The sequence below is a fragment of the Cygnus olor genome, chromosome 1 (assembly GCF_009769625.2).
Source record: "Cygnus olor isolate bCygOlo1 chromosome 1, bCygOlo1.pri.v2, whole genome shotgun sequence".
Lineage (NCBI taxonomy): Eukaryota > Metazoa > Chordata > Aves > Anseriformes > Anatidae > Cygnus > Cygnus olor.
In genome coordinates, this window is record NC_049169.1 from 128,359,530 (window position 1) to 128,383,786 (window position 24,257).

The following is a 24,257-nucleotide window of genomic DNA, read 5'->3' on the forward strand; positions in this document are numbered from 1 at the left end:
GTCTATTAGTATCAGTTAAGGGGTACAGAGGATATTTTGGCATCTTGCAGCAGCAAAATGGTAGTAAATAGTCACAAAGTATCAGCACTAACATGCTGCTGCAGTGTGATTCCCGAAGTGATGCAAGATATTGATTAAAGGGGGCAGCTGAAATCTTTTTTCTGTAGGTCATCTGTACAGAGATAAGTGGGTTAATTTGTTGTCTGGGGAGGTGGAAGGAAGCACTTCTAACCAACAGAAAAGGAAAAACAAACACTCACAGAAACTGTTTAGTGTCTTTGTTAATGGTATGGAAGATGAGGTGGAGGGCACCCTCAGCAAGTCTAAAGATCCATCTAAAGTCCAAACTGGGGGGCGGGAGCTCTTTGTATGGTGGAAGGCAGGGCTGCTATTCAAAGGGACCTAGGGCCATAGGAAGGGGCTGATAGGAACCTCATGAAATTCAACAAAGGCAAATGCAATGTCCTGCACGTGACATTGAGTAACCCCATCTGAGTACAGAATGGGTTCTGGCTGGCTAAAAAGTGGCTTGCAGAAAAGGATCTGGAGATCCTGGTAGATGACGAATTGAGCACAAGCCGACAGTGTGCCCTTGTTGTAAAGAAAGCCAACATCCCAGGCCATACTAAGCCAGAGTGTAGCAGGCAAATTGAGGATAGTCACTGTTCGCTTCTATTCAGTACTTCTGAGACCACATTTGGAGCATGGTATTCAACTTTTGTCTCCCCAGTACAAGACGTGCACTGACACAAGTGAGTCTGAGGTAGGGTCACCAAGATTAGAGCGATGAAGTGCACGGCGGATGAAGAGAGGTTGAGAAGTAAGTTTGTTCAGTCTGGAGAAGGGAAAGCTTAGGGGAGAATCTTATTGCTGTCTGTAACTATCAAAGAGAGGGAAGAGAAAATGGAGTCAGGTTCCTTTCAGAAGTACACATCAGAAGATGTAGAGAGAACAGACACAGACAGGAATGTGAAAAATTCTGACTTGATAAAAGGAAGTAAGTTTTCATTGTGAGGGTGGTCAGACCCTGAAACAACATGCCCAAAGTGGTTGTCTCCAGTGAAATCTGGAGATCTTCAGATCCTGACCGAAAATGGCCCTGAGTAACCTTCTGTAATTTGACATGGTTTGAGCAGGGGGCTTGGCTAGAGTCTTCCCAAGGCCATATCCAACCAACCTGATTCTGTCACTCTAAATACTGTTTTATACTGGCAGTTGCATAGTGGGAAAATTTTCTATGTAAGTAACTTTGTTTTTTAGCAAAAATGTGAAATGTGCGAAGTCTTGCAAGTACATGGTTAACAAGTCTACCTGCACACAAATCTAAGCTCAGTGGAGTTTTTGCTTTAACAAGCATGTGAATAAGTGTTTCTTGTAACTACTTCCAGCTTGGCGCTGAAGTGCTAACAGACAAGGACTCCTTCTGTATTTAGCTGCATGTGTTAACCTCCTCTGTAGTTCTTTTTTGTCTGAAGGTTCTCCATATAAACTTGTGTTCTGAAAGAACTTATTATTGTATGTGGGGTCCAGTTTATAACCCAGTATCTACATATGTGAATGATGAAATGTTGATGCTGCTTAAAGTAATAAATTTGCTGGTTCAACGTGTTTGGCAAGGAAACCACAATTAACTTTAGCTATAATTAATTTTTTTTTCTTTTTCTACACTTCCAGTCTATTATATTCTTTCAGTCTATTCTATATTCTCATACCAGTGCAGAACAGCAAGGTTCATAAGTAGTTGTTTTTCTGTTGTAGTTTTGATGCCTTTTGGAGCATGAGAAAAGATAGAAGTATTAGCTAGAAGACAATCCTATCTGGAAAACTCTAGGCGATCTTTGTCTGTTTAACTTCTCCATACACAAATGAGTCCTGTCATTTCAGATGATCTGGCTTTTATGGTGGGTGGCGTCTATGCTATTCTCAGAAAGACTATGTTAAAACCAAGAATCAAACTCTGATACTTTATGGCTAATGCAGTGCATAACCGCCCCACTCATTTGCTCTAGTGGTACCTCAGGAGCCATGGTTATTACTGGCAGTAGTGATTCTAATGCAAAATCTCTGGTAGGACATACATAACGAGTCTGACTTCCTCTTTACAGTTGATGCTTTCAATCAGTCCACAGGAGTGCCTTTCTCGTGGGCTAGACAATGCAGGTTTATCCAGTCTTAAGATTAGGTAAAAAGTGGCACCCAAAAGATAGTAAAGTGACCATCCTGACCATATTTCATTTGGATGTCAGGATAAGGTCAGCACCAGCCTTTGATCGGTGCCCTGATTTCCATAGGAAGAAAAGCAGGGTATACAGCTGTAGAGCACTCTAGCAAGTCTGCTTACCTGGAGGGTAGGAAAATTAGGACTGGAGGTGGCCAGAGCTCTGGAGTTGCATGCAAAGAGGGAAGCAAATATTGGGTCTTAATTGTAGTAGTTAAAGGTTTACTGAGAAATTCATTGAAACTCTTTATAGCCATATTATATAAAGGTTGGTTATATGGTGTGTGCTGCTCTTTCTGTGGAAGAAAATACTATTTTACTACATATTTTTCTTTTGTAGTACATAGATTCAACAGAACTTGAACGTTCTACAGAAGTGGAGAACTCAGTGAAATATCACCAGGCATGGCACAAGCTATGCAAAGCAGAGTAAGTGGCATCAAGTATTTTGTGTCCCAAGTGTAGAGTGTGATATTTACTTCATGTGATGAAAAATTCTTCAGTGAATCATTTCTTAGTGCATCCAAACTGTTGTTATGGAAGCAGATGGATTTGCATGGTTGGTGACAAGTCTTAGACATAGTAAATTATAGTATCAGCCTATATCCTCAAACTCTGTTGTAATCCCTTTGGACAAGTTGCAGTTGTGTTTTTTTTTGGATAGCTAGACAAAATAGTTTCCTTATAGTGCAGGCAGTTGTCAATGGTTTTCTTTGTTAGATAAAAGCTTAGTAAATGCCTATGGCACTCTGAAAACCTCTTTGTTAAGAGTTGTTGGGCTTTCAATTTGTACTTGTAAAGGCATGTAATTTATTGTCCAAATGCACTCATTTCCTCAGTATTACTTAGTACTCATAAAGTTTCAGTTTTAAGATCTTAAAGTTGTGACTATGTATCTAGTTTATTCAAGCAATATATACTTAAGCAGTGAGAACTTCACTGTGAAGTGTGGGGTAAGATGAGACAGCCTGTGTAGATGAGACAGAAATGTCCAAATTTAAATTCTGTGTATTTGGAATGATAATACAAAACATGCCTTTCATGCACTGTGCTTGCTGTTCTGTAACCTAAAAAGTCTTTCTAAACTTGTACGGACTTCTTTTGCTGGCTTGATTCTATGTGTTGGATGTTATATATATGGCTTTCATTGCAGTGGCATTCTTGTCCCAGGAGGGTTTGGAATTAGAGGAACAGAAGGCAAACTCCAAGCTATCTCCTGGGCAAGAACAAAGAAAAAACCTTTCCTCGGTAAGATCATTAGTGTCAGAATTTACTGTGTTTTGGAGGTGTATAGAAAGCTAATTGATATGATATCTTCAAAAAAAAACAAACAAAAAACTTTGTAGACTACCTCCTCTACCCCCTCCACCCCAGCATGTGGTTGGTGAGTAAAAAAGAACAATAGAATCAATCTAATACTAGGGAGGGATCCTGTCTTGGGGAAGTATGTGTGCTGTTGTGAATATCTGCCTTGGAAATAATGCCCTGGCTCGCTATAGCTGCTGTATGAAGAAGGAAGAGAAAGACCATTCCTACTCCAAAGGCTTTATTTGCTATATTCACATTTTATTTAGAGAATCTGTGCTTCTCAATTGAATTAAATCACTATCATTATACTTATTAATTCGTGTGCAGAAAACATAGCTGTCTTTGGACACATTTGCTATGTTAAATATTTTTTGTTGATATATTGATCTATCTTATTACAGTAATGTCTAAAGGTGCCATCTGGCCTATGAGCTAGATGCTTTTTGTGTAAATGCCTCTGAAACTTAGGTTCCTACCCTAGATTTCTTACAATTTTATAAGTAACAGCAACTACTTTGGCTAGTTGCTAAAGTAAAATTTGATTCTGGACATAAGCAAAAGCTTTAGCTTTTGTTTATCTTTACAGTAATTATTAGCAAAATAGATGGGAGAGGAAAAAAAGCAACAATTTTTTTTGCACGATTGTTTCATATATATTAACAATATGCCAAATTTTGAAGAATCTGTTTTACCTTGAGTTGCCATTTTTGTTTTATCTATTTGGTAAGTCTGTGTATATACACTGGGTACCAAGATTTCTGAACAAGCAGTCACATTTAAGATGAAAAGAGCAAGTACATTTGCTGTCCTGCTCTTTGTGCTGTTAAATTCTGTGGTTTTGTTTCTCTTCTAGGAGTTTGCCTGGGAATGCAATTAGCAGTTGTGGAATTTGCAAGAAACTGTTTAAATTGGAAAGGTAAGCTCAGAATGCTAGTGTGGATATGATTTGCTTTGAAGAAATATTATTCTGTACATGAAATATGTATCTATTATTAGATATATTATATAGATCCCATGATTATTCTTAGCTCAAACTGGTCGTGTTGCAAGAGCTAAGCACCCTGTGCGCAAAGGAGTAGGATCTATGCCGATTGCCTGAAACCTACTTCCTGACTCTAAGTCAGGAAGAAGAGTGTAGCAGAGTCTGCTCGTGGTTCACCCCTGTAGTCTTGCTCTAGAGTGCACATGTGGTGATGAGTAAAAGGTGAGAAGGGGTTTTCTCACTTTCTTTTGCATACTTTGTTAGTTAGAATAGCCAAATCGTAGCCATTGCAGTAGTAATTTGAAGAGTTTTAGCTCACCAGTGAACTATTACCACTAAGAACTGAGAGGAAGAAAGTTCGGGAAGTAGGAAATGGAGTATGTGTGACTGAGGCCATATAATCCCCGTGGCTGTTTCAAAATTGGTGCAATATGTGTTTCAACACACGGGATTGTAGCTCAGATGCAGGCAAGTCCTAAAATGATGCAGAACTGTTCCTATGAGTCTGTAGTGTGCGTAGAACAATGGTAATGAGTTTATTTTGAACTTCTTTCAGATGCAAATTCTACAGAATTTGACCCAGACACAAAAAACCCTGTTGTAAGTACTGATTTTTCTCCTACTTGTGTTTTGCGAGCACAAATCTTATGTTAAAAAGGGAGTTAACTGTGTAAGTTAAGGTTTATCTATATTTTTACATGGTAGGACATGAAAAGGTGTCCATTGTCCTTATTCAGTATTGCTTAAAAAGGTATTTTGTTTTTGAATAGTCCCTTGCCTTCCCCTGCTAACTTCTCAGATTTGCTGTGGCTTTATTTTTGTAAGTTTTGTAATGGTTTCCTTGGCTGTAGGCAAGTGGGAGTAGACAATGTTTAAATTGGCTTTACTAGATAATAAAATATAAAGGGAAGCTGGAAAGTGTAGCACAAAGCTATTACCAGAATATAATTTTATATAAAAAAAAATAGAGATTTTATGGAAAGATGTTTTTTTTTTTTTCCTTTCCTTTGAGTAGTATTAAATAGGCACTCCTTCCCCCTGCCCCCACCGCCAAAATGCATATGCATCTCTCAGTTCTCCTCTCGAGAAAAAATTTAATGCTGTAGATAAGACAGGGCTCTCAATATAGGATGCCAATGGTAGAATTTAAGACTGGAGTTCCTACAGTTGTGTTCTAGTTCAGGAGAGTATGGTATCGCGTGATCATAATGGTAAAACTTACAAATGATCAGTAAGAAAGGGTTTGTAAGAAACATAACAGAAAATACATGTAGGAAAGCACTACCTTAGTGCAGGATCTTTTAGTGGATTAGGTAGATGGCTCATGATGCAGAAACAAGTAGTTTATTAACTTCCTTCGCAATAATTTTGTTGGGATTTTTAAGTAAAATGTATTTTTTTCACATCTGCTTAGTCTGTAACATGCGAATAGCAGTTTTTTAAAGTATTTGACCTGTTTGTCCGTGTTGTTTATACACATTGGAGGGATAATCTAGTCTGAACTTTTGAAGGTAAATTAGAGACCTTCAGAGTTCCAATCAGTGTGAGACTTCGTGGTGTCTGGACATGTACTTAGGTGAATAAAGGTAAACTTTGTATTTGGCGTCAAATCTGTGGGTTTGGCATCATAAGAGGTCTCTTCCTTCACCCTTCTTGAATGTACTTTTTCTCCAAAGGGATCCCTTTCATAGTAGCAATGTGTTATAAAATGTGGAAGTTGTTGAAAGTTTACTGTAAATTTTGGGGGAAGCAAGAACAGCAGATTGATTCTGGGACATCTTTGTTTCTAGGGCGTTTTAGTGATAGTTTCAAATGTACAGGATACTTTGCTATTGTCAGGTAGAATAGGGCAGTTTCTTCTTCTATTGCCACCTTATGTTTATTCAACTGCCAAAAGTGATGTTTGCAGTTTTTCATCATACTTACTCTTATTTTTCTAGTAATTCAAGCATCCCTGCTTCAGTAGGCAATGGCTGTAACACTACTAGAGATGATTTTTTTTTTTCTTTAAATAACTGATAGACCTTGATTTTGTCTGAGTCAGCATCAGTTTCTTTGGAAGAAGTTTGAAGCTAATTTGGATCATAAAACTGGCTATTTGGGCTCATGATTATCTTTACGGTATTAACTGTGGTTTGCTCTAATTGCAGAAAGTTTCTGCTCTTCCATTCTAATAAACTGTTGGTTTTGGATTAGTACTGCCTAAGTTTTGATGCTGAGAGCTGGTGGTCTAAACTAGGCATGTAGGTCTCCCCATTAAAATGCAGCAGAAAATGCTTGCAAATAACAAGTTGTTCAGTTTTGCACACCTGCCCTACTTCACTGCATGATGGGAGATCCTTCTGCCTGGTGTAAAGTAGGCTCCTAATTTTCAGGGACCTGAAGTCATGGAGTGTGGGATACATCTTACGTAACTTCAGATGACTTCATTTCAGCTGGTCCCCTCAGGTACCTTTTCAGGATGCAGTCAGATCATGTATTTCAGAAGCCTGCTTCAGGAAGGGGTGAGTCACCCATTGGAATTGCCTGTTTGTCTCCAGGATTCTGAGGATTGTTCACAGTAGCTGGCTCAGATGCAGAGCTCAACATTTAGCCAAAGTCTGGAACATGGAAGCTTGTCTGCTGCAGCCCTACTGGCAGTTTTTTCTGTTATAGAAATGGTAGTGTTTATCAGTACAATATAACATCTTGACATCTCAGTTCTGGGTGAGAAACAGCTGTGAATCATCCCTATATGATTGCACTAGAGGAATCTTGCACTATCAATAATTATAACTGTGAAATAATCTGTTTTAGCAGAGTCTGTCTCATGCTAAAAAACTTCAGATATTCTATATAATAACAAATCAATAAAAATGATTGGAAGAGAAGCAGATTAGTAGAGTTTGTGAACTACTGAACTGATGTAGATGTTTCATTATCTATGAAAGTTGGAAACACCATATCAGCACTGATAATACCTTGTGATGCCACCGTGTGATTCAGCTGAGTCCTAATTTAGAACCAAACCAGTGTACTTTTCTTTTGGTTCCTGCTCCTTTGGAAACTGAAGGGGGAGAAGAAAGGCACTAGTGAGTCAGCAGTTCTATTTTCTCTAATTTTTAAGACGGAAAAAATGAAAAATGTAGTTTGTCAGGGGAACTGAGGGGCAGCCATAAAATATGCATCTTCCTATATCCCTTCTCAGTTTGTTAAGCATTCAAATACTCAAAACAATTCTTACCAAAATAGATAGTTTCTTCTAAAGTACACATAAAATCTTGGTGTACTTTGCTTCATTATTTGCCTTTTGACTTTGTCTCTAAAAGTTGTTGTTCTCATTCTCCTATTTCTCTGCATCTGTGAAAACATGAACTTTTTTCAATTAAAAATAAAAACTGAGATTGTCAAGTAATTAAGTAACTTGGAATTAGCGTTCCAAAGGAACTACGAGTGACTGAAATGGTGAGAAATGATTATTGTTAACTCTATCTCTCAATTAAAATGGTACGAGTTCTACTATAGAAGAACATTGTATTAGTAACAAGTCCTGAACACTTCTACTTTTAAAGTTTTTAGTGTGAGGCACTGTAGCTTGTTCTGTTTTGAATAATAATGTACAACTGAACGTGCAAATACAGTGTTGCATGCAATGCTGAATATTTGTTTCATTTCAGCTATTCATCCATTTCTTGTTCTATTGACTACCACTACAACAATATTACTCAACCTGGGCTCTGTAAAATCACCTGTGAGAAAAAAATCCTAAAGCTGAATATTGATGTGGTGAAAACTTAGAGGAAATGCCAGATAGAATTTGAAAATATTAATAGTCTGTGGGTTATAAGTTGTATTTGAGAGATTTGAAATTATTTGATATTTTTCATCACAGTTTAAATTCAAGATGTTTACTCTGATGAAAAAAGAACAATCACAGAGTCATAGAATCATTAAGGTTGGAAAAGACCTCCAAGATCACCTGGTCCAACCATCCCCCTACCACCAATGTCACCCACTAAGCCATGTCCCTAAGCACCATGTCCAACCTCTCCTGAAACACCCCCAGGGACGGCGGCTCTACCACTTCCCTGGGCAACCTGTTCCAATGCCTGACTGATCTTTCAGAGAAGAAATGTCTCCTCATTTCCAACCTAACCCTCCCCTGGTGCAACTTGAGGCCAATCCCTCTAGTCCTATCACTAGTTACCTGTGAGGAGAGGCCGACCCCCAGCTCCCCACACCTTCCTTTCAGGTAGCTGTAGAGAGCAATAATGTCTCCCCTGAGCTTCCTGGAGAAGACTCCAGCCTAAACAACCCCAGTTCCCTCAGCCGCTCCACACAGGACTTGTGTTCCAGGCCCTTCACCAGCTTCGTAGCCCTGCTCTGGACATGCTCCAGGGCCTCAATGTCCTTCTTGTAGTGAGGGGCCCAAAACTGAACGTAGTACTCGAGGTGCGGCCTCACCAGGGCAGAGTACGGGGGGACGATCACCTCCCTGGTCCTGCTGGCTGCACTATTCCTGATACAAGCCATGGTGCTGTTGGCCTTCTTGGCCACCTGGGCACACTGCTGGCTCATGTTCAGGTAAGCATTGACCAGCACCCCCAGATCATTTTCCTCTGCATAGCTTTTGAGCAACACTCCCCCAGGCCTTGAGCGCTGCCTGGGGTTGTTGTGGACAAAGTGCAGGACCCGGCACTTAGCCATGTTGAACCTCATCCCATTGGCCTCTGCCCATCAACCCGTCCTGTCCAGGTCCCTCTGCAGGGCCTTCCTACCCTCTGGCAGATCTACACTTCCCCCCAACTTGGTGTCGTCAGCAAACTTACTGAGGGTGCACTCAATTCCCTCATCCAAGTCATCAGTAAAGATATTAAAGAGGATGGGCCCCATCACCGATCCCTGGGGAACACCACTGGTGACCCATCGCCAGCTGGATTTCACTCTGTTCACCACCTCTCTCTGGGCCTGGCCATTCAGCCAGTTTTTAACCTGGCAAAGCGTGTACCTGTCCAAGCCATGCGCTGCCAGCTTCTCCGGGAGAATACTGTGGGAGACTGTATGGGCTTTGCTGAAGTCTAGGTAGACTACGTCAACAGCCTTTCCCTCAACCCCCCAGTGGGTCACCCAGTCGTGGAATGAGATGAGGTTGGTCAGGCAGGACTTGCCTTTCATGAACCAATGCTGACTGGGCCTGATTCCCCGGTTGTCCTGCACATGCTGTGTGATTGCATTCAAGATGACCTGTTCCATGATCTTTTGATATAGGAGTTTTTATCTGTTTCCACCAGACCATGCATTTTGCATTAAATTACCACGTTAAGTTTTTGAGTTCGGTTTTTCTTCAACACAGGTTTGATTTCACTAAGGAAAATGAATTAAGTGTATAAGCACTGATCAGTCCTGCACATTTCTTTTCTAATCTTGGTTGATTATTTATTGGTCATGTTCCCATTATATTTTCTTAAGCTTTCTGCTCTACTTTCCAGCCCTTTGGATGATAACAATAGGTAAATTATTGTTGTTCTTTGCCGGAAAGGTAGCTCTTTAGAAAAGTGATGCACTGACATCAGAGTAGTGCCTAGCATGAGTTTTGTGTTGAAAATGATAATTTTAGCCAACAATAATTCCTTTAAGATAATAATAATTCCTTTTAAAAGGAATCTGTGTATTCTGTGAAATGCTAGTGAACTTGATTCACTGGGTGGCAAAACTGATTTGCATTTAGTTCCATCTTCCTTGTCTTTTCTTCTACTTTTAAACTTTGATTTTCTTTTTTATTTTGTTAAAGAAAATAACGAAAAGGCTCATAAATTTTATTTCAGGTGCATCTGGTACCATTCTAGAAAAAAAATCCAGAAATAATTCTTTTTTTTAAAGCTACTATTAATTGTGACCATGGTTTTTCATGACCCATTTCATCTTGTGTAGCATCGTGAAACTTTAAGTATTGTATAGAGTAAAATAAAGCGCATGTTCTACAAACTCAAGAAATTGTGTAGAAATAGATTTTGCCAGTAGGTGACGCTCTTATAACACGTTTATGGATGCCCACTTGGCCCATTCAAGATGTCAGTAACCTGATTGAACTCTAAAATATAAAATGTTTTCCATCAGATGAAAAGGAACATGTGTCCTGCTCATGCAAAGGCACTTCTTAAAATTCTGTGATATTGTGTGTGAAGTAGCTAACGTTGGTTAGTAAGCAAATGTGTATGTGGTGCATTTTGTATTAAAATTAAAGTATATTGTTAATTTAGAAAAGTATTTTTTTCATAAACCAGAAAAAATACTGAGTGTTATGATTTTTGTTTTCTCCCAAGAAACATAACATGCTTTAACAGCTAAAGGGTTTGTGTAAAAGTATGGCCCAGTAGCCTGTAGGAACATTCATATCATGTTTAAATACCATAATATTTGAGGCAGCTATGCATGCAGCACTGCTGTGAAGTGCTTTATTCTGCATTCTTTAGTGGGGGAATGCAGGCATGGGAATAACTCATATGGGGTCTTCAATGCACTTGATGTGCTTTACCATTACCTTGGGTCTTAAAGTCCTTAAGTGACATGGAGATCTGGACGTAATTGGTCTATCAGGATAATGGGTGGATGTTGATGTTAAAATTCAGTCCAAAATTTTTAGTTCTATAATAGGGTTAGTGCCTAATCCACTGAATTAGTTTTCTGCCAGGTGTATTGGGTTTACATGGCAAGGTTTTGGTAGCAGGGGGTCTGCAGGGGTGGCCTCTGTGAGCAGAGCCCAGCAGCTGCCCCATGTCAGACCGGAGCCAGCTCCAGCCGGCTCCAAAAGGGACCTGCTGCTGGCCAGAGCCGAGCCAGGGTGTGGTGCTGGTTGGGACAGCAGATTTAAGGAAGTGGAAAGAAAAACTGCTGTGCAACAGCAGCTGGGAGAGGAGTGAGAAGCAGCCCTGCAGCCCCCCAGGTCACTGCAGCAGGAGGGCAGGAGGTGCTCCAGGCAGGCAGCAGCAGTTCCCCTGCGGCCTGTGGAGAGGCCCCTGGTGGAGCAGGCTGTCCCCCTGCAGCCCATGGGTCCCACACGGAGCAGATCTCCACGCTGCAGCCCTCCCGTGGAGGAGCCCCCGGTGGAGCAGGTGGATGTGGCCTGGAGGAGGCTGCGGCCCACGGAGAGCCCCCACAGGAGCGGGCCCCGGGCCGGAGCTGCAGCCCGTGGAGAGGAGCCCACGCAGGAGCAGGGGGTCTGGGGGGAGCTGCCGCCCGTGGGGGACCCGTGCTGGAGCAGTTTGCTCCTGGGGGATGGATGGACCCCGTGGTACGGAGCCATGTGGGAGCAGTTCTGGAAGAGCTGCTGCCTGTGGGCAGCCCCCGCAGGCTCAGTTCGGGCAGGACGGCGTCCAGTGGGAGGGACCCCACCTGGAGCGGCGGAGACAAAGCGTCAGGGACTGACCGCAGCTCCTATTGCCCGTTCCCCTGCACTGCTTGGGGGGTGGAGGGAGAAGAGGGTGCATGGAGGGGAAGTTGTTTTTAGTTTGCTTTTAGTTTCTTACTGCTCTAGCTTGTTAGTAATAGGCAATAAATTACATTAATCTCCCTATTCTGAGTCTGTTTTGCCCGTGATGATGATTGTTGAGTGATCTCCCTGTCTTTAACTCAACCCCTGAGCCATTTTCATCCTGTTTTCTCCCCCTTTCCCTTTAAGGAGGGTGAGTGAGGGGGCAGTTGTGGTGCAGCTCGGCTGCCCAGCTGAGTAGAAGTTCCCTTTCTCCTCCTTTATCTTTTTCATTAATTTCCTTTTGATGAAGTAAATAATAATCCTCATGAAATATGTTGAAAAATTATGTGTCACAGGGAATCATGCAATGAAAAGGTTAAAACCACACCAAATAGATGTAATGTATGTTTTAATTTGAAAAGCAATCACTTAGTTCCTATATATACTTATGCATTCTCATTTACAAGTTTCATAACAAAAAGGAAATAAATGCTTATGTAAATATAACTTGAAACTAAGATGGAAATTTGCAGTCATCGTATTTAACATAGCAATTTTACCTTGTTATTGAAAATAAATACCTTGGTTTTTTGAAAAGTTTGAACTGGTTACCATATGGAAATGTCATCTTATATGAACGATGAAGCTGAACGGGACAGAGTATTAGGTAGTATACACTAGGGGACACTGTCCAAATGGAATAATGTATCTTTTGTATGTTTTCTAGAAAGCATTTTATTTGAATTGCTCTAGAGGTCAAAATAGTTAACTCAGGAAAAGTAGGGTTTGTTAAACAACATTTTCTCAAATAACATTTTAGTAGTGTGAAATAAAGACAGTTAGTTCCAAACTAGTTTTTAGGCAGCCTAGCTGGAAAGTGTGCCTAGCCAACATGCAGGGAACACAATGCAAGACTTAATCTGTTGTATGTCGTATAAATCTTTATTCTGTATTTTTTAAAATTGCGACAAGGAAATCTGTGGATTTACATGTATACATATACTGTCCATGAATGCTAGGCTCTTCTCCCACAAAGCAGTGATAGCCATTCTCGTAGACGCCTCACTGTCCTGTACCGGTTATCTTTTTTATCAGCATCACAAACTCATCAAAGCTGACACTTCCATCATTATTTTTGTCCAATGATTTAATTACGTTGTCAAGTGAGAATGAGTCCTGTTTTTGTAGAGGAAAAAAAAAAATAATGAAGCGAATTGCCACAACTGTTCTCCTGTGAGGAACATTGCCAAGAAGCGTTCAGTCAGTAAGAGTGTTGCCTGAAGATGTTACTGGTTGTATTTACCAGTTTTACTGGTTGAACTGGAACTATAGTGCCTGCTATTGCCTGCCAAAAACGTTAACAAAGTTACAATAACAATTTGAGAAGTATAAACTATTGTTTCCTTTTTCACTTGCCATTTCAGTAGGTGACTATAACCTGAGTGCTCCTAAATAATAGTTTATACTACCAAGACATCCACATATACCTAGTGAAAAAGCCAGTGTGCCTGTCATAACCAAACTCCAAGTATTACTCAGACAGGTTACTTCAGTCTTGTGGGTAAATTTTGTTTGGGTTACCTTACAAAATTTAACAAAAAGAGCAGGTGCAGCAGCTGCAGCATGCACGTAGTCACCACTAAAAATTAACATGCGCACCACCTACTGCTTTATTAGATACTAATTTAGGGCGCACATGTGCTGTTTGAAAACATGTTGCTACTTTCAGCAGTCTTTGGACCAGGACCTGAGAGTCTCTTTCACTCCCCTTTTCTCCTCTTTAGTAGGAATACTGTGTTCACTGTTGGAAAATTCATGTTAAAGTAATAAATCCAGTTTACATTATTAGCTTCTCTTCTTCATATGACATCCTGATGCAGGGAGTATTCTGATAATATCCCTGATGAGGGTAGTTAAATATTATAAAAATAGTTTTGAATAATATATATATATTTTTAAATTTTTTCTTTCTTCATTTTTTATGTCTGTTTTATACTGTTCTGTCCTGCTTTTATGTTAATTTATTATGGTGCCATATATTTTTGCAAGCAGAGTAGATGGTTGAAAATGTCTGATATCCAGATGAAAAAATGTATTATTTTTTTCTGAACACTGCTATTTCCACATACCTGTGGAAATGGGTCCTACACTAACGGTCTACATCTAATACAAAAAGCATTATCTTTCTGAATTTATCATCACATTTCCTATAAATTTTGGTAATTAATTTCTTCTGACAGTTGTTTTTAAAAGGGAAAACAGCTTCATGTATTCTATGTTGTTTGTTTGTTTGAATAAGCCACTTCCTGTTAGTGAAATAACTGAACTGGATTGCACTAGTTCTTAAAATACTGGATTTTCTGTTGAGGTGCAACTTCTTTCAGACCTCTAGCAAAAATTGCTCTTGTTTTGTTTTGCTATCCAAAAGACGTTATTTAAGACGTATTTTATCTGTCTAGCAAGGAAATGTAGATTGAGTCATAATATAGTTTGTGAAAGATCTGGTAGAGATTATATATGAAATCAGAACCTAAATTTCTTTTTTTCCATTGACAGAAAATTGATATTTTTCTCTCTGGCTTGGTGGCATCTCTTTTCTTCACTTGGCATCTTTCTGAAGTGGCAAATATTTGCTTACTTTGTGATGGTGAGAAATTTGACTAGGTAGAAATTGGACCATGTCTCTTACTTTTAAATTTGCCCTGCTGTTTAACTTACAGATTTTTCTATATATTTTCTAGATTGAAAATACATTATTTAGATTGAAACAAAACGTATTTTATAAGACTCAGGTGCAGTATTCTAGGTGAAAATTGGATAACATTAAAAACTTTAGATTTTTGTATTTTATTTCATAGGACTTTTTTTTTTATAAACTCCCTACATAGTTATCTGTTTGGAGCTACTGTTTATTAATGTGAATAAAGTTTCGTAAACCAACCCTTAAGGATTATTTATGGAGTTTGTGAAACCATTTGGGCACTTAATCCACCTTTCAAAAGATACTTGCAAAAGTATCTCCTTTTTCCTATCTATTTCATAGGAAGTACAGTGAACATAACAAGAGTGAGACTTACCTTCAGGTACTGTGCAAATTGATTCTGAAGCAGATTTTTCAACCCACCAATGGACAGTGCAGAGGTGCTACCCTCCATTAAAGCATATTGGGTAAAATATTTCAGAAGGTTATCATTGAGTAAATGTTCCATGTTTCTCAGATGTTGTCTTGTAGAATAACTGGAAACAAAGCAGACAATAATAATCCTATGTATCAAAATGTTTTTTGAAATACATCTGACACCCAGTTTGTTGGTTTACTAAACATAAAAAATCATCAATACTTAACCTAGATGAAAAGATTATTTTTTTTTTTTTCTGTAAAACTGGCTTAACTCTTATGGGGAAAAATATTTAAATTAGATTCAAAGATTAGAAACACCCAAGGTGTTTAGGTCTTGCTTACCTCTCTCAAAATCCAGAGCCTTCAAAAGTATCCAGCACAAGTGAGAGTCTCAGACTGGGGCTACCTTTATAGTTGCTTGCATGCTCCACCCCGATTATGAAACTAGTATTTGTCATTGAGTCAGTGCAGTAGTTCTATTGTGTTTTCAGTAGTTAAAGGAATAGGGTACCTTGGCAGTATAAATGACTAATTTTTTATTTTTATTTTTTATTTTCTGAAATGGGCCATGATCAGCATCTACTACTGCACTTGATATAGGTGTCCTTGGTCTTTATAGGCCATCCTGGAGAGGTTTTTTCTCTTCAATTTGTGTATTTTATACTTCAGGACATATCATACCCAACACAGCCTGAAAAAGGCTTCTGTGGGGATGCGTATAGCATTTGTTCTTATAATAGACTTTTGGAAATGCTAAAAAAAAATAAATCGTTTTTAAATAGATTTAAGCATATATAAAACATGAAGGAGACATTTGCCCTTTCTATGAGTTGATGATGACCAACACCAAAGCCTATTCTCCAAATCTTGTGCTATTTCTTAGTGTAGGAGAACAACGGATGTGCTCTGGGATGAAATTTTGGTTGCCAATATTAAGAATCCAAACACTCCATGATGTGAATGGAAAAAGAATGAGCCATTCTTAATGGGAAAGTTGAATCTAAGGTTCTGAAAAATTGTTCCTTTTGGTGAGCATAACTGAGTATTGTGTTCAGCAGGTTCTGAAATCATGTTCAACTGATGGTCTGTGAGGCATGTTTGAGTGATGTACTGCCCTGGAGGCTGATGCTTCACAGCCCAATACTGAGTGAAGTACTGATGCTGTTTTTGTGTAGTGGGATGAGTTGGTGGCTGTGGTTGTGGTTTCCAATCTACCTGATGTCTACTATTGTTGGGTTCTGGTGTTTAGCTCTGTGCCTGCTGACTAGATCTTTTACCCTGAGCATCACTTACTGAGAAAATTTTCTAGATCTCCTGAACCAAGAGCTTTGTGGGTCTGTAGAAGATGGATTTGCTGGGGGGGCATTTTTTTGAAACTGCAGGCATATGGGTTTAGGATACACACCGGGTAAGTTGGAGGTTTCCTGGGTAGACTTTCTTTAGCAAACTTTTCTAAATGAATCATATAGATATACACCTTGCATTAGCAGCCTACTTGCATGTGCTTATACTCAACTTCCTGAAGTGTCATAGAGAATGGGATTGGGAGAGTCCTCTAGAGATCATCTAATTCATTATTCCCTTTCCCCTAGATTGTGATCACTGCTATTTATGTTGGATACCTGCTTAAGCTATTCTGAAATGCTTAAATGATGGAGACTCTCCAGCCTCCTTATCTGCTTTGTTGCTTATCTTTATTATTAGACAATACCTAACCGTCCAATAAGACATAGGATAATGGCCTCATGCCTTGCTGCACTTAAACCCTTTACTACAAATAGGGAAAACAGACTATTGTCTATGTTCCTAAAAAGGTGTTTAACATAGAGAAATCCCATCCTTTTCTTTCTTCTTTTTTTTGTTGTTTTCTTGTTCAGAAATCCTTGCTAGTTTAGTCTTCCTTTGGGAGTCCTTCTTCTTGGATCTACTCATCTTTTCGTGGCTTTCTGCAGTTGGTTTACATCCTCCTCAAGATGCTGTGTTGCAAGCTGTACGGATTGTTCACCACTCTGAATGGGTGCTCATGGTGTTGCAGTTTTATATAACGCCTGAAGCACTTGGTTGATGGTGGGAGCCTGTATGTAATTTTACAGGAAGGTAGCAGGCTACCGTGCTTGATAGTAGAAGACTTTGTCAAGTTTCTTGTTGCTTTATTCCAAGCTTGTTGTAGGGAGGACATATACATTGTTTTCAAATTCAGCACAAAAGTCTGGCGTTAGCTTGAGGGTCAGAGAACTGGGGTCAGGCATCCCCCAGTCTGCGTCTGTCCAACTGAGAGATGAAGCTGGAAACACACTTTCTCCTGCTTGTTTCTTGACTTAACAGAAAGTCGGTAGCTGCTGCTGTCCTCACTAGCAGAACCTCTACTGCTGCCACTGTCGATGGTGGTATCAGTGCAAGTAAGTCTGTGAGTCTCTAATGTGTTGTATGGATTAGGACAGTCCCATACACCAAACTGAGCCATGAAGCTCATGAGCTCTAAGCTCATTCATGACAATAAGATAGGATCCATTTTCTTTTTAATTTCTTTTCCTGAACAAAATGAAAAACATCTTTCTTTCTCCTGCCATCTTGTTTTTAACTATTGGTAGATGATGAAATTTTAACAGTAGTGAATTACCAGGTGATCTGCTAATGCTCCCACTTCCCTTCTGCTAATTTAGCTTGCTTATAGCTCCTGCATGTAGTAGCCTTGCAACGCTTTGTCCCTTTCAGAAGCAGTGTCAGGAACCTGATGTGCCTGATGTGTATTATCATCATAGAATGGCTTGGGTTGGAAGAGACTGTAAAGATCATCTAGTTCCTAGTATTGTTGACATTACAGTATTTGCAAAATTCCTTTAAATTTCAAATGGCTTGTCTTTACTTGTACCAGAGGCACTTTGCTGTCACCAGTCTTGAAGATGTAGTGGTAAGTTGCTTAGTAGTATGGAAGCAGAATTGTATTTCGAGGGATAACAACTCAAGGAATTCAGCACATTAGCCTTGTTAACCTGTTAAGGGTTCATTAAGAAAGAAGACCTGATTGCAAAATAGCATAACCAGTTTTACTGAAGCATCTACCCATGGCAGTGAGAGACTGATGTCTGGAAATGTAGTGACCCACTTAAGAGTTACACAGGAGTTGTAGCTGAACCTTGGGATGAATCCAGTCTCCTCAGATCAGTTTTATTCACAAGGTACTGTAATCCGTAAAGGGTAATCTGAATGACAGAGAGTTGGGATTTGTAGTTTAATCTCCCAATTCTTTGTCCTCTTCTCTCTCAGACAGACCGCCCCCTCCAAAGGTTTATGTGGTATGTCTGTCTGAGCTCTCTATCAAAATCGTAACAGAGCTCAGTTTGACAGACCCCTGTTGATTCTCTACAAGACCACTTTGTGCAACGTAACTGTTGTTCTGAAATAGGTACAGAGTTTATCTGGTGCCACCCAGCATTTGAAGAATGCTGTCCAGAGGCAAGGAATTGTGGTCACTGTCTAAGAATTTGAACAAAAATTCAAGTATGTTACTGTTGCCACTATTAGGTGATGTGTGACTAGCAGGCAGCAGCATTTATCTATGCTGAATAACAGTCCTTGGTATCAAGCTTTGACTGATGTCTGTGCAAGCTGACTTCCAGTGTAGAAGCAGCGTTCCAGATTTGGTTACAATGTTTTGCTGCTCTTTCTTGGGTATATGAAAATATATTGTTCCTGCAGTTTATGGCATAATTCAGTTGGGTTTGCCCTGGGCTAGAGAAGTCATGTTAGCAAGCACTGTATCCTTTTGGAATTGACGTTTTTATTGTAGCTTAGATACAAGGCCATTAGCAAAAAAAAAAAAAAAAAAAAAAAAAGAACTGAGCTGATCATGTGTTGTCAATCTTTTTAGGGATGCACATCACACACGTCCCTGTGATAATTGTGTTTCACTTTCTGTGATGCTGTCTGCAGATTCAAAATTCACTCAAAGTGGGCTGTTGCTGTGTATTGCCCTGATAAACTGTTTTCTGGCATATTTGAAGCAAGCAATTCTAGTCATGTTGGAGAGTAAGAGAATACTAGCTGCAGGGATGGCTGAAGTGTGGGCACTGCTGCTAGTGGTAGGAGTGGTGGAACTTATGGCATCATGGTCACAAGATCTTGATGCCTGTTTAATTATGGATTAAGTAGAATGGTAACTGAGGTGCTATCATTTTTTGTCTGTGTCACATCCTTTTTTCCACTGTGGATGGCTGAATGGCATGTGAATCTGTGCACCTTGTTTACCTTAACATGCTGGACTATAAACTGGGTTAGTCTTTGAGTAGATTTCCATGCCACTGACACTGCTGGAAGGGACAGGGCCTATGCCAGAGAGGTGGGGCTGCTGTCACCTGGGGGCAACAACTGTCTCAGTCATCCTGTTTAATCCTCTGCTGATAGGTTAACACCCTACCCATCCAGTATTTTTCCAGGTTCTCAGGTGTATTTTTGAGTACTATCACCGCTGTTACTTGCATGTGAGTCCTGATGAGTTAAGAGTGATCTGAGGAGTCTCTGAGGCCTATGTTGCAGCCTGCCTGCAGTATAGAAATGTCTACTGTCAAGGTGAAGTTGGCTGTAACTGAGAGCATATGTTTGTGAATGTTGTACATATGGCAAGAAAGAGCGGGGGTTGTTAATGTGCTTAGTATTCAGTTATTTCTGCTTGTATACTGCTTGTGCATCATCTCTAGCTTCCAGGCATCAGTCGTTAGATCAAAGTCCTCTGTTTGGTCAGTTATCTCCAGCCATTCTTGCATCACCTGCAAAAAGAAAAGGTTTTAAAGCTGGAGTGCTGGTAGTCTACACATAGGACCTTTCTCAAGGTGTATGTTGGTAGAGGTGAGAGCTAATTCTAATGCAAATGTGGGGAGTTGTGGTAGAACTTTCTAATGTTGCTAGTGCCACGAGATCTTACTGTCATGAAAAAAAAGAAAGGACAGATTGGGAGATAAGGAGCATGCAGTTAACAAATTTTCTGAAAATGATTAAATAATTTTGTGCGAGAAGTTCAGAGAGCTGCACTACAGTCATTGTAGTGAACCTGTCATTGCTCTGAGGTATGACACTGTCATATGCAAGATGAAGATGAATTGTAAAATCCTTTATGTGTCACAAGTGATGCATTCCTTATGTTAAAATTTCTATTGTTGTCAGGCTTTAAGTGGTGACGTGTAAAAGGGCTGTCTCATCTCACAAATGAAACTCAAACTATATAGGTTATCCTTGTTATACTGTAACTATACCTCATAAGATGTTGAAGGTGTCTCCCTAAACAGGACTGGGTGGGGCTGCTACAGGGATGAATAATTTAATATGATGCATTGTTTGTAGTCAGCTTTAAATTGGTGGTGTTATTCATTGTAGCTATATGTGTCAGCTTATGTTGTCATATATACACATCTGGCAGACAAATAATGGTATCGCAGAAGCTCCCTGTGTTACAGATATTCCATGCTACATGAGACAGTTTTGAGGGAGACTGTGTTTCAGGAAGGGGTTTTCTCCTTCCACTTTCTGAGCCTTGGCTCATGTAGCAGTGCAATAAGGCTGTTGTTTATAAATATGCTGCACCTGAAATTTACAGTTAGTGTAATTGGTAAATATATATATTTATTTGTTCCTTCCTAAACAGATTTGTGTTTTTTTGGAATTTGAGAGTGTTCAAAAATGCGTAAATGTGCATTTCAGCAAGGCACATGTAGGTTTACCAAGGATTAACATTTTGTTGAGTTTCAGATAGGGCAAAGTCAGATAAGTATAAGTAAGCAAATGCAGTACAAGTGGCATTAGAAAGCTCTTTATTTTCCTAGTGAGATTGTCTTCTCTCTCAGCTGTTGTCTGGCCTTGCAGGTTCCTGAGCTCTCTAGATGTTTCAGTTGTATCTCAGAACCCTGCCTCATCATGAACATGAAGTTGATGAGGTAAGGTATGATCAGGTTCAGTAGTTTTTTCAAAGTGTTATGGCTCTCATCAGTGCAAAACCTTACGGACAGACTGTTCAAAAGAGGCCTAGAGGTGCACTTTAATAAACAACATGGTCATGTAATGTTGGAATCACTTGGAACTGAGATGTCTAAATCCCAAAGCATGAAAGATACTAGTAAGGAGCTCCTTTGTCCAGCTTCTTTCTTGTCTAGAGATACCTACACTATGCTTTCATGCAAGTTCAGGACTGCTGTCTGTGAACGTAATAATCCAGCACAATCCCAATAGTGAGTCAGAAATTACACATCTGATTGTCTCGATCCTGGAAGGGCCTTATCCAATATTTATTCTAGCATCTTATCTGATATGCTTTGAAAAGGGGCCTGATATGAGTTAATGATGTTTGTTTTCAAAACAAGCCAACAGCTCAAGATGGCATTTCATATATTAACATGGTAGGTTACTCTTGACTTTGTTTGTGTGCATGTGCGGAGGATGGGGAATCCTGGGTTCTGGCTTCTCTTTCCAAAACTATTTTGCCTTTTATATTAAAGATCAGGAGCTGGGAGAGTGAGAACTCTGAATTCTTGACCACATGTGGCAGTGTGTACCGTTGAACAGGATGCCTGGATGTCCTTGTACACTGAGCAGGGACAATGGGCCCTCAGCACAGTTAAAATGTTCAAGGAAGTAAAACACTGAAGTCCTTTTAACACAATTTTGCTACAAGGAGCCTTTGGGGCACTGTGACCCTGTTGCAGCTATTCCGGCATTGCTGCTGAAGTAGAAGGAAATTTCTGAGACATTACCATGGTGCTTCAGTAAAGGTGCTTGCCCTAGGAAACAAGCACTTAATTTCCTGCAGGATCGAGTGCATTTGGGGAAAAAGTCAGCAACTGTGTGAGGTGCTCTTAAGGGAGGCAGAAATGAAGGTAATTTTATATAAGGCTTCTCTGGTAGCCACCTCTAAATCTCTGTTCAGTTTCTGTGCCTTCAGCACCCATGTTACAACAATCAAGTCAGCCTCACTGTCCTGGCCACTCAGCAGCATAAGATGCAGAGGCAGAAAAATAAATAGCATAGGTGGCTAGGCAGTGGTAAGAACCATAGACTTTCCCTTTGATTCAGAGAAAGGGGTGCTTATGTGCTCTATTTGAGCTCCAGTAGTTGGTAATTCTCAGAAGTCTGCAGTGTGAAATGCCTAACATTAGTAAGATTGTTGGTTGTATTCTGGGATATGTTTGATATTTTTATTACCAGTGTGAAACATAATAAAAACGATATTATAAAGTAGTGGCTTTACCTTTGGCATACAAATCTCTCATCTGTTAGCACTACAGCGTAGTGATTTGTAGATATAATAGATATTCACTGATTTCTTTCCAAGGGAAGATTGTCAAAAAGCTCTCTAAATAAATTGCCATGAATGACTCTGCTTGTCATGTCTGTTAGGAGAATTTGGGACAATGGAAGCAAAAGGCTGCTAGAGATGCTTTTTTTTTTCTTTTTTTATCCCCTCTCCATTTTGACCAAGTCAAGTGTTACCCTAGGACATGAGGAAAACCAAAGCTTAAATCATAAACCAGGATTATGGTAAGAGTAGTTATTGTCTAAGAATACTAAGCAGGTGTCTAAATATTATATTTGTGATTATGGCCTATTGGCAGACATATATCTATACAAAAACTATAGTCAAGAATGGATAATGCTTATGTATCTAGCTTAATTTTAGTGTTTCTAATTTAAAATAATTATTCAATCAACGCCAAATTATCATAACTTCAGTAAGTATCAGCAGTAGTAGTTTGTAAGTTCTCAGTTTACGCAAATGCATCAAATGCGCAGTTTTTATAATTGTAAAACAGAATTTCAAAGAAGTAGATTTGCATTTTATAATGAACTGAATTTAACAAGTTATTCGTGTCAGTCATAACTCATTTGTAAGTCGTGCCAGTGAAGAACCTGACTATCAATTAAGTCGAATTTAAGATTCAACATCACAGCCAATTTCATTTATTTTTGGTTGCTGACTAGTCTTGCCTTCACCACAGAAAGGCTTTTCCTTCTCACCAATAACATGAGGAATTTCACAGTTTTTCTGTAACAAAGTACAGCTTTAAATATTTTCTTAGTTTCTTGAACTTAATTTTCTTAACTTCTTAAAGGTAACTCCTTGGATTTGGAACCAAGAATGGAGACAATTCTATAAGAAAGTTTTAAGTGCCTTTAGTTTGTAAGGGTGTGCACCGAATGTAAAGTGGAGCTAGGCCTTAAGGTTAGGATCAATTTGGAACAGACCTATGTAAACCAAAGATACCTGTGCATGCTCTGTATTTCAGAACTAGCATAACGTTGAAAAAAAAGAGAAACATTGGTTTTCCTCTGAGATATTACTAAAGATGATTTTCCCCCCACCTCTGCACACTTGCCTTCTCTTGTACATTGCATCCTACAATTAAAAAGCCCTAAAATCTAGCTATGAAGAATGTGGAATTATACATTTGAAAATAATGAAAATTTATGTATAAAAGCACTTGGTGATTATTTGTTGTGGCTAAAATATAATATAGATTTAATTAGCTGTGGCTTCTATTGGGATTATCATTTGGCCTGGCTAATTACAGACAGCCTGCGTAGGGATTGGAGATTAACTTGCCATGAAACTGTTAGCATTGGTCTTCACTGGTGAAAAGGAAGCCCAACAGTTGCCCAAGAGCCTGGCAAAAATACGAAAACCTCAGTATTGCTCAATCTGTGAACTGAAAAATAAGTTTTGACAAATCACAGCAGACATGCTGTGTCTGCAAATAACAGATCAGCAACCATTGCTTTCTTGCACAGCTTGACTCTGTGCAAAACTTTTTTTTTTCCTTGTGGCAAATAAAGTATTCTAACTTTCTCAGTATAATCCATTTTAAATAGAGATAATTAGATAAACCTTCTTGCAAGGCTTGTGTTTTCTTTTCCTGTAAGTGATGGTAACAAAAACCGTATGAATTCTGCAAGACGAAATAAATTACTGTTTTTTAAATGTATTATCATTAGCCCCATTATGTGTTGGATATATTTATATTAACACCTTCTCAGCTAACTTACCTGCTTTTTCCCTGTGTTGTCTGAGCTGGACCTTAAGTGACAAGACAAATTTAATCATCTCTGTCTGTTGAGGCCGTTAGAAAGCCAGTACCTAAGCAAACAACTGAAACAGATTCTAAAAGTTCTTTCATTAGGGACTTGATTTAATTTC

General features: G+C 39.4%; 1 protein-coding gene across 6 annotated transcripts in view; it reads left to right on the forward strand.

Moving 5' to 3' along the window:
* The window catches only part of CTPS2 (CTP synthase 2), a 76,033-nt gene that overhangs the window by 20,181 nt on the left and 31,595 nt on the right, over positions 1-24,257 (forward strand). For all 6 annotated transcript variants that reach the window (XM_040532794.1, XM_040532803.1, XM_040532813.1 and 3 more), the window contains exons 10-13: positions 2,559-2,647; positions 3,372-3,466; positions 4,380-4,442; positions 5,065-5,108. In XM_040532794.1, the coding sequence (XP_040388728.1) occupies positions 2,559-2,647; positions 3,372-3,466; positions 4,380-4,442; positions 5,065-5,108 (291 nt within the window). The remainder of the gene's footprint in view (positions 1-2,558; positions 2,648-3,371; positions 3,467-4,379; positions 4,443-5,064; positions 5,109-24,257) is intronic.